Source organism: Melopsittacus undulatus, chromosome 4 (genome assembly GCF_012275295.1).
Source record: "Melopsittacus undulatus isolate bMelUnd1 chromosome 4, bMelUnd1.mat.Z, whole genome shotgun sequence".
NCBI classification, from domain to species: Eukaryota; Metazoa; Chordata; class Aves; order Psittaciformes; family Psittaculidae; genus Melopsittacus; species Melopsittacus undulatus.
In genome coordinates, this window is record NC_047530.1 from 109,327,840 (window position 1) to 109,339,148 (window position 11,309).

General features: G+C 38.8%; 1 protein-coding gene across 1 annotated transcript in view; it reads right to left on the bottom strand.

The window, feature by feature from the left end:
- DHX32 (DEAH-box helicase 32 (putative)) overlaps positions 1-11,076 on the bottom strand; it is a 25,930-nt gene extending 14,854 nt beyond the window's left edge. The window contains exons 1-6 of the mRNA XM_005143736.2: positions 10,807-11,076; positions 8,051-8,244; positions 6,487-6,859; positions 3,283-3,528; positions 845-944; positions 584-742 (exon numbers count right to left, since the gene is read on the bottom strand). Of these exons, the coding sequence (XP_005143793.2) occupies positions 584-742; positions 845-944; positions 3,283-3,528; positions 6,487-6,859; positions 8,051-8,244; positions 10,807-11,076 (1,342 nt within the window). The remainder of the gene's footprint in view (positions 1-583; positions 743-844; positions 945-3,282; positions 3,529-6,486; positions 6,860-8,050; positions 8,245-10,806) is intronic.
- Between the last annotated feature and the right edge of the window lie 233 nt (positions 11,077-11,309).

Consider the following 11,309-nt stretch of genomic DNA (forward strand, 5'->3'; position numbering starts at 1 on the left):
TCAAAATTCAACATATTATTCCCTGTCTAACACTGAAAGTTGATTTGGGTTTATGTTATATAAGCAATATTGTCCTTAAGTAACAGCTTATTGTCAATATGAGGTGGGAGATGCTGGAGGATAAGAAGAAAGCTGATTTCCTCTAAATGTATCTCCTAGGTAACAACAGTAGTTTATTTGTGCTGTCAGCTTTTGATTAAAGGAATGTATTTTGTTAGATAGCTGAACAATGCTTTGTACAACGGGACACGAGTTTTCTTTATTGGTCCAAAGAAAATCATATCAAAACCTCGATGAGAAGATACTTGGAATATTGATTTTCTTAAATCTGAGGGTTTTTTTCATTCCAATTCCATTTAGATACTTTATGGCCTTTTCCTGAGCAAACAGTTCATATACCCTGCCATTTTTCTAAGTGCAGATACAGTATTATGTACTGTTCTAGCCCCGTAAGTGGTAAAAGCAGTGGCAATATTACTACAGGTATTTCAGTAAGGAACAGTAATGTGAATGGCAGGAAAAAATTAACCTTTAACTACAAAAGTAATAATAAAAACATGGAAAATTAGTGCAACATCATTACCTGGCCTGCTTATGAAGTCACAGTGTCCAAAGCCTGCTATATCCATCCTCTTCAGGAAAAGCACCATGCTCGTTAGGTTTGATTCCTGTATTTTGGCTGGTAGATGTGGCTTCATTTCTTTGTATGTAAATTCTTCAGGATACAAGCAGAAGATTTTTCCTGGAAGAGATTTCAGGAAAATCACCTTATTTTCTTTTTTATTGCATTGATTCTATGAACATTTTGAGCTAATGGATGTAAATGTTGAGCTAATAATTCTACCTGATGAAGACATGCCCAGAATTTGTTTATGCATCTCTGCTTGACTTTTGCTGATGGGCTGCGTTATAACAGAGTCTGCTCTGATTCTAGGATTGTACACCTTTAAATAAAAGAGATATCAAGCATCAGATAAGTAAGTGAATATGAATGATCTGTACTGAATTTTTGTCTAAGTCATTTTACAGAAAGCATAGGAACAGGTTCATTTCTTCTTACACTGCCTATGTTGCCAGCTTGGAAATAAGAGCCGTCAGCACTTTGATCAATCGACAGACACTTAAGTTTTTGGTAACTCTGTAAGTAGACTCAAAGATAAATGTGTTTTTCTGAAGAAATGTACCTTACCAGAGCCCAAAAGGATAGCATCAAAAAAGGTAATGTATTTCTTCCATATTCTGATAACATTTTGTTCCGTAACTACAGATTTTTGTCTTAATACTGAAATCTGTCACTTCAATGCAGGAGACCAGGACTGTAGCAAAGATGTACAATACCCCATTTTACTCGTTTCTTAATGGTACTTTATTGTAATTAAACTGAGGAGCTGATTCAGTCATTGTTCTGACCACCATGATGTTCATAAGTGAGGCATTAGAACTGATTGCCCAGAGAAGCTGTGGCTGCCCCATCCCTGGCAGTGTTCAAGGCCAGGTTGGACACAGGGGCTTGGAAGTGGAAGGGGTCCCTGCCTGTGGCAGGGGTTGGAGCTGGAGGAGCTTTAAGGTCCCTTCCAACACAAAATATTCTATGATTCTGTATAGAAATATAGCATCTGGATAAGGCAACTTTCTGGTTATGCCATCTGAATCAACTTTGTCTACTTTAATCAGGGTTTTAATAAAAGAGATAAAATGTGCTTCAGTGCAGGGGACAAATTTCTTTTCCTCCAGGTAAATTTATGATAAATCCCAACTGCAAGAGTTATGTGGGATTTTGTTTTGCACAAAACCTTGCCTGGTCCGTCTGTGTTCAACTGACTTTCACATCCATCTAGATTGGATGTGAATAGGACCTGTTGAGGAATGAATGTTAGAGGACTACATTTCAGCTGTTAGGACATCATTAATTTAATTGAATTAAAGTGTAAAAATTGCATAACTGATGGGGTGATTTGATTTGGTGTCCATCAGGACTGTCTTGAAACTGGTTTATTCCTATTGCTTCCTATTTCTGATTCACAGAACACTGGAAGCGCTGAATGTTACTTTTGTCTTCAGATTACCATGGAAGTGAGATTCATTTCCATCACCCAGGATGACTGCCGTTTCACAAGTAAGTGGAGTTATGCATGGTCTAATTGAAACCCTTGTAGTCTTGTTTGTATCACACAAAGTATCTGAGTTAGTTTACAACCCCCATATGAGAACTTCTAATTTATCAGCATTAGACACTGATTTCTTGCAATGAAAATGGAAAGTACTGGTAGCTCCTAAGCCTTCTCCTGAACTCCTTTCAAGGCCAATTAGGATTAATGATCCCTGATCCAAAAGTTTAGGAAGACTTAACTTAAATTTTGGTGATTCCATTTTGGATTATATAAAGAAACTCTGTTATATTGTTTCTTTTGCCCATTACTGGAATATTTATTTTGCCTAGCAAAACAGAAAGCCTGTAGTAGTGCAGCTTTCCAATTTATGTAATGACTTGGTTCCTATATAATTATTCATTCTTTAGGACATCAGCTTTGTATAAATGAAAGAAGCAAGAGAGATTGTTTTCAGAGCAGCAATAGTCCTTCCTAGGATAGAGTAGAAAACAAGAACTGAGGACACACTTACAATACTTAAAATGAACTGTAAAAGATCAAGATGAATTGCAGTGTTTTGAGGTACTTGGATGGAAGTACATGTTTGGAAGGAGAACAAACAGCATTAAAAGGGAGTGATTCCCTGTGTGAGCATCCCTGGATATTAAATGAGCTGTGGCACTACACTGATCACTAAATTATTAAACAAAGGGTGTAGTTAATCTACTAAACCAGGTAGTCTGCCAATAGATAGCCAAGAACCAATTGCATTTTGCTCTCTCTATAAGATACTGTAGAGATAATGAGGACTGATAGCCCAAAATTAAGGTGAGGTGTAGTTTGCAAATGAAATGTCATCTGTTTGGTACCCAAATGAGTGGCAGTTTCAGCTGGGAGTATTAATTGGGGTTTAGAAACTTGAAATTTGTCTTTCTTACTGAATTTAGGAAGTAACTGTGATTTCTTGATGGTTTTTTGTGTGTGTGAGATGCCCATTAAAGTGATTTAAATTTTGTTGACTTGAATGTTAAAAATGTGATAGAATCTGATTTATGACAGAACAGAGACATATTTGGTCCTCTAGAAACCATTTACATCAATCTATCAGCTGCACATTTCCCTTTCCCCACCCTGAAACAAACATTATGCATAGTTCATCTTTGGCATATTGATTCTGGTTAACTCAACTAACCTTCCTTCTCTCTACACCAACATCGATGACAAAGGTTATGTTTTTAATCCAAACCAAAGACTCTCCAGAGCTTGTGGTGAGCAGCACTTTCCTTCTGTATTTTCTGCAGGGTTTCTGCTTGTCATGATGTGGTTTGGGAATTAGGTCTTGTTTGGTGGGATATAGAGGAACTGGGATGAGTTCTCCGAGGTCAGGGTTTAGATTGGACTGCTCCTGCTTGATCATTTGGTGAGCTTTGTCTATTTCCTGTAATCAGGAGAAAGGTTAATTTTTAGTTTCATCATGATTATGAAACACAAATCTCAGTATTTAATTTTAAAGCAAAGCTTATACTAAAATTAATTTGAACTATGTATCAAATGATAATATTTAAATCTTACCTGCTTAATAATTAGATGGGAAAAAAGGAAGAGAGCAATGTATGGCAATTGACTGGCTGTATCCTCTAACTATAGACCAGGGAAAAGTTGAACTGGTTTTCGCAATGTCTTTTTCCCTTCTGCAAGTTAAAAAATAGCCTGCTCTGGCTTAAATCATACCCAAACCAACCTCCAGGTGAAGATAGATGTGCTACAAATACAGTACAGGAATAGCAAGGCTGAGAAATGATGAAACAGGCACTAAACTTTACACCTATAGAAATATAGGATGCATCCACATCAGTGATTTAGTGCCAAAGAGTTTGGTGCAGATTTGTATGTGTAGGGCTGGTGAATGCTGTAGCAGTTACTCAGGTGCCACACTGGTGTGCCCAAAGAGATTTATCTCCTGCTGGAACCAAAGTTAGGGACATAGGGTGCCCTGAGTGGCAGTGTCCCCTGGGAAACAGATCTCTATGTGTGCATAGTGCACCCCAGTGAGGCAATGGGGTTCAGAGCAGCCTTCCAGTATCTATAGGGATGCTGGGGAGGGACTATTCATTAGGGACTGTAGTGACAGGACAAGGGGTGATGGGTTCAAACTTAAACAGGGGAAGTTTAGATTGGATCTAAGTAAGAAATTCTTTGCTGTTAGGGTGCTGAGGCACTGGAATGGGTTGCCCAGGGAGGTTGTGAATGCTCCATCCCTGGCAGTGTTCAAAGCCAGGTTGGACAGAGCCTTGGGTGCCATGGTTTAATGTGAGGTGTCCCTGGACATGGCAGAGGGGTTGGAACTGGATGAGCTTAAGGTCCTTTCCAACCCTATCTGTTCTATGATTCTATAATGGGGTGACCTGCTCTGCTGGTGAACTTGTGAGGAGCATGGATGCTCCTGGAATCAGAACAGGTCACAGCAAATCCCTGCTCCAACCCTCTCCAATCCCTTCTCTCCCCATCCCTGAAGGGCTGAGATGACAGAATCCTGTGTTTGGGTCACTTGGAAGCTACGATTATGTCCTTAGTCAAATTAAAATACATAAAAAGATCAAACTATACAGAAGCATCCCTACTTTGCCTTTATTATATTTAAGAAGGTATAAGTATGGTGAAGGTTACAATTTGGTTTGTGTTGGTTCCCCCTTTCACCCCCAATTATTAGTAATATCCCTAATCTGTGATAATGGAACACCACCTTTAAAACAATATTCACAGGTCAAATATGAATGGTAGATTTCTTTTTTTTTTTTGTTATTTTAGTCTTTTTATATAAAATCACTTATGTGGTGAATGATTTCATTTTAGTGCATACAGAAATCATTCATAGACTTTGCAGTTCGAAAGGGATTTCTTCTTCAAAAGCATTTTTATTAGCAGACATCTTTCAGAATTGAAAACCAGATTGAGTTTCTATCTGAGGGTGGGACTACATTTATAGGTTATATATATAGGTTGAAAGGATTCTATACAAATCCTTATAAAGATACAACAGTTGCATCCAATAGCAAGGCTGGCACCAAGACAGTGCATGAATCTTCATGTTCTTAGTTTATTCATATCTTTGTTCAGTTTAAAAGACAGCTGAGTGCTGGGGAACAGTGAGCCATTAGCAAAATGAAACTAAATCACAGTTAAGCAGGAATGCATGGGATGTGAACTGTGTGATAACAGTTCATAGCGAGTGTTCTATTCTTTGTGAGAGAGAAAACTACCTAATCTCTTAACAACAAGAAAGGAATTATTATTTCAGTATTGTGGGGGATTTGCCCATCAGTTGAAGCAGAAATAAACCTTTCCTCCCAGTTCTTTGACGTGGAAAGACTGTTTTCTCTCTAACATTACCCCTATTAAAATAGGGGATCTGATACAGAAAATGTATTAGTTCATCAGTTGTAAAATTTCTGTCTATAAGGTTTACAACTGATTATTAACACTATTAAAAGTGCTACACACCCACCCCCCTCTTTACAATGAAAAGCAATAGTATCTGGGTAGTTTATGGTAGTTTATCTTTGCTTGTGCAAGGTCATTATCTACTGGAGCTGAGGTGAATTTGTTGTTCTAAAGCAGATTCGATAATACAAAGTGGAAGGCTGGAGATCGTTATCAGGAGATAAATAATAATAGTGTTGAATTTATCATCATTTTAAGTCTTAAACTACATACTTGATGGGCAGATTGCTTTGACAGCTATAAAGGACCTGATTGTGCAGTCCTGGCAGCAGGGAATTTAGAGTGTCAATGCTGTCTTTAGGGGTTCAGAGATGCCTCTATTTAGAATAGTCAAGCCCATGAAGATTGCTGGATCACCTGCAGCACCTCCAGAGTGATGCTTGCCTCCTGCTGTTGTGTACACAAATGGTTGGGAATCTTGAAGCCATAAGGGAGAATGCACATGGAAAATCCTTGTAGGCACGTTTAAGGCAAAAACATTAATGTGCAGAGGGACATTTATACAAATAGACCTGTGTCCCTTCCTGTAGAACAGGGATAACACAAAGTGTCTTATGCCCAGTGTCAGAATAGCTGCAGTATATTAACTCCCTGCATCTGTACCCTTGTCCCTGTATATTGCCTTTGCTAATCTTTGTATCATACAGGAGGATGATGACCTTTCCTTAAGGCTACAGAAAATCTGATAGTTCCTTGTATTAATGTGTTCTATACAGATAACACACTGTTATGTATACCATAACTTCTTTGCAGGAGAACCCTGACAAGATAAAACCTGCTGGCACTGTCTGGTGTCTTCCATGCCAGTATCAAGATACTATAGGTCCTATAAAAACACAGATGTAAATGACTTCTTGATTAAAATCAGACATATTGGAACTGGTTAATAACTTACTTGCTCACATGCCAGAAAGATGACAATGTCTCCCTTCTCTTTTGAATGGTGTATCTCAAAGAGCAGTCTTAGTGCAGACAGAAAGGGGTCTTTCTGAATGCTGCAAGAGTAGACAACCTCTGCTTGGTGTTTGCTTTCCACTCTTATGAGGGGGACGCTGCCATAATATTGTTGCAGTTTGCTGGACATGTGAGGGGCAGTGAGTATCACCAGCCTTAGCTCTGGTCTTGATAGCAAGACATCTTTAAGGAGAGCAAGTAATGCATCTGTTGCAACAGTTCTTTCATGCACATCATCCAAGATGATAACACCGTAACAGTTCAGAAGAGGCGTAGACATCATTTCCCTTTGTAGTACATCATCTGTACAGTATCTGCAACAAACAAACAGAAAACTCTGTACAAAGTTGCTTGGAATATCCAGATGTGATTGTAAGAAATTAATTCAGGATCCTGGAGACAGTTTGGTTCTTTGTGTTCTAGCAAGAAAGATTTGCTAAGAACAGAGTCTATTCTGTAGATGTTATCACAGCCTCAACTGCATGTTTAAATCTGAGCTACCTGGTGTAGTGGAAGATGTCCTGGCTATTGGCAAGGGGTTAGAACTGGATAAGCTTGAAGGTTCCTTCCAACCCAAATCATTCTCACATTGCAAGGCTCTCCTCACTTTATTATTCCCACTGATACTGAAAGTGTTCTAATAGTTTTTGCACTTGCTCAGCAGGAGTTTTAATTCTTGAACCAAGTTTCAATGCATGAGGGGATAGGATTTGTTTCCCTTTCATATCAGGAGCAGCTGCAAGAAGATGTGCTGCAGGATGAGGTTTACAGAGTGATTCAGAAAGGACACACAAAAGGAAGAGCAGTAGAACTTGATCATTCAGAAGTGGTGAGTATCCTCTTCTCCACTGTAATCAGTGACTGGTTTAGGATCTAGATCTTAGATTTCGTGCCTGACATATTAAGGAAGCAGGGAAAATAAATCTCCTAACTTTCAGAGAAGCTAAAACTCTGAATCCCTCTATTGCTGCTGTCACCTGCCTGTATTTAATATATGAAGTGCATTTCTTATCTCTTAAAAATCCTCTAAATGTCTTTTTTCCTCTTGTTACTGAATATACCCTTCTCTAGCCATGATTTTTGATTGCTTTCAAATTCCAGCTTTACTTAGTGATAGGTTATCCCATATTCTCTTATGGAAATGAGAATAGAGAATGATACGGGGGTTACTGAGGTGCTTAATGAGGTTTTGCACAGATGATAACCTTACCCACTTAAATCTCTACTACAATTTAGCACAGGATACCTCCTTCAAGCCTTTTACAGCTTATCATTCATCACCAGATCTTCAGTATCTGCACTTTTATACACAACTTTATAAAGCAATGTTTTGTTTTCATACTGTATGCAAAGGTCTTTGTCAGTTGTAGCAGTGTTCCCCCCATGGTTGTTAGGTTGTCTGTCCTGACCATGTTAGTAGAGCAGTGCAATGAAGGGCTGGAGTGCTGTCAGCTGCAAGCAACTCTAAGCTATAGTTTAGTTTGAATTAAAACCCAAACACAAACCTCAGGATAGTTTCTGTTGTACAGCAGCTTTCAAACGGGATGAAATACCCCACTTCATGGCCAACATTGACATCCATTTCATCAGCTACACGCAGTGCCAGCCTCACCGCTGTCTGCTTGTGAACCTGGGTGCATACAACTACACCGTGTTGATAGTGGGCAGAGAGGCAGTACTCAGCACACCACTGAGGGATCTGTGAGTAAACAAGAAAAGATGTGTCTGGTATTTGATATGTTCAGCACAGACTGTAATGCAAAAGACATAGGCAGAACTAAAACAACCTGAGCGCCCATTGTGTGACTGCTGCACCTAACAGAAATGATCTGCCCTGATACATGTCAAGACCTAGACTTTCTTCCATAGTTAAGAATTGGGGTGACATGGGCTAGGAGGTTCACCTGGGAATTTCTTATTTCTCAGCTGGACTCAGATTAGTCTGAATATAGTGCAGAAGAGACAGAATTGGCCTCTGAGGAGCATGTAACACTGGCAGTGTCATTCTTAATGTGCTGATGGATCCAGCAATGTCAATGCAGTTGTTGTCTGGGGTTTCTCAGCTGCCTGTGCCATATCATATTCAGGTGCTTGACATGAGAAACGTTCTGGGAAGAAGAGGATTTCAAACTGAGAAAGTAAAATATTATTGTAGTGAAAGTATTAGGTTTCAAATCCTTGACTTAATCAACATATATAAAATCCTTGACTTAATCAACATATATAGCTTAGGTTCTTGAGCCACATCTCTTAATTCTCTATAGTTATATTTAGCCAGCAGTGTGTTAAACTTGGTTAAGGACAATATAAATGGCTATCCTTTCTTAGCAAGGAGTTTAGTGTTACACAGTTTGTTTTGCATAAATTAAAGTCAATAACAAGGGGTAAAGACTTTGCACTCCAAAAAATATTCCCAGCACGTGATAGGTGTGTATCCATTTTATAGGAATGCAGAATGTCCAGTGAGAAGTAGGATGTCTCTAGTTCAATATGTGATCTCAAGCAGTGTCCAGCACACAGTCTCTGGCAGGTATGAGATGCCCTGCAGCAGTAGTTATCCTACAGCTTTACCTGCAGGGAAGGTTTCTCCTTATCCCACTCATAAACAGTATTCAGACTTATAAGGCTTGAGAATGCTCTGCTTGCTGTGGTAACAGACTTAGGTTGTTCTATATTATTACGACAGAATTTGATAGTCCTAGTGGTTATTTGTGTGTTTAGAGTAAATTGAGACCTTGGTTTCAGTGATGTTTTTTAACCTGAGTTCCATAAAGTGTGTATCCTCTGAAAAAGCATTTGCTCTTGGCTGAGGTGAGGGAAAGGCCATTACTTCTCCCTGAGAAGAAGCCATACTGATTTCAATCCTTCATTCCCTGAGGACTTTTTTCACCTTCTCTTATGACCTGCCTGCAAATCCACTGTATTCCTTTCCTGATATAGCATTAATCAGAACCCAAACACACTTTCTAAGTAAGAATATGTATAGAGTCCAAGACAGGCATTGCAGAGCTGATAATTTCCCTTCGGTGTTCAGGTTGATGGTGGGCAAAAAGAAGGATAAAATGGCAAGTTCAGAAATTAGGAAGCTTACACTTAGCAAGTTTAGACATTAGTAAGAAACTCTTTACTATGAGGGTGGAAGGTGTCTCTGCTTGTGGAAGGGGGTTGAAGTAGATGATCCTTAAAGTCCCTTTCAGTCTGAATCATTTATGATTCTATGACTTGTCATTGTTAAGGAGAGGGCAATGAAATTCTCCAAATGAGCAAAATAGTGCCCAGACAAATGTAGAAGGAAAGATTTATTTCAGGTTGCATTAGTATTTTATCAGTGACTCCTGAATATTTTACGCTTAGCCTTGGCCTCTCTGAAGGAAATACAGCTGTAATTTCAGTCGGGAAGGATTTCAGCTGATACATTCTGTATTACATTTGAAAGTATGTATTGATAGGTTTTCAAGTTGAGATGTGATGTGATACACAGAGCAAACATTTACAGCGTACATATGGGTAGATGCAATCATATTTTATACAGGATTTTTCTCAGGTTATGTGTATTTGGTTCTGAATTTTAAACTATGGTAGTCAGTGCATTTGGTCTTCAGTGTTCAGAAAGGGCTTGATAATTGTAAGTTTAATATTTAGTACTAAAGAAGTTGTAGTTTGAGGTTTTTTAGGTTGTTTATGACACTGTTTCAGACAATTAGAGCCTGAGAAATGTCATTCTTCGCTGCTCAGTTTACCCTTAAGCTCAAAAGATGTCATCAACCAAATAAAATGGTTTGTAAGGAAAAAATGTAAAGTCAGTGTCAATTGTTGGTATTTGCAGGAAGTTATTTAAATACATGCTCTTATATTTTAAATCTGTTTTTTTCCACATTAATCTTTATTCACCTTCTGTACTTCCCTTTCCCTCTCTGGCCTTAATACCTCAGATTACTATAAATGGCTGCACATCTGTTTCTACACTGAGAGCAACGTGTACATACACTGTGGCTGAACTCCTAACTGGAGGTTATTATATGGCAATACCATACTGTACTCAGCATAGCAACAGCCCACTACTAACAGAGAGCAGATACTAGTAGGATATAAACCTGGATATTGATAGAAGTAAAGGACAACAGCTGTGAATAGTGAATTCATGGCAAAAAAGATGTTGCTGTTTTCAAAATACATGATGTTAGTGAAATAATAAGTGTGCAACATTAGATGTTCTAATAATAATTAAACACATACCCCCAGCCAAGTATGTTGTACTGACCTGGGAGCTCTTGCCAGTCTTAGCATGTCCTGACACAATCACAATTTGATTGTGAAGCAAACTTTCCCGAAAAGTCTGTTTCTCTTTCCATACTGGGAGTTCTTCTCTTTCCTTCAGGAGTTTATAGTAACGGGAAGAGTAAGGCAAGCCATCAAAAGGATTAAGCTCAAAATCATCTCCACATACTAGTATTTCCTCTCCGTCACCATCGCTGCAGTCAAGTAATTCTGAGAAGCAGTGGATCTCTGGAGAAAGGCTTAAAACCTCCATTTTTCTTACCTATATTATTCCCAGCAAAGCCACATTAGTAGTGGAAGGAGTCCTTTGTGCACTGATTGATCATTCAGGCCCCTTAAACCTGCGGAAATCCATTTCTGCTTGCTCTAGGATTAGTATTTCCCAGCTCTTCAGTTTAAAAGTTCAGTCTCCGGGTCCAGCTGCCTCCTTTGTGGTCTGTTTGTCACCCTTCAAGTGGTTCAATATCCAAGATGAGCCTCGAGGAA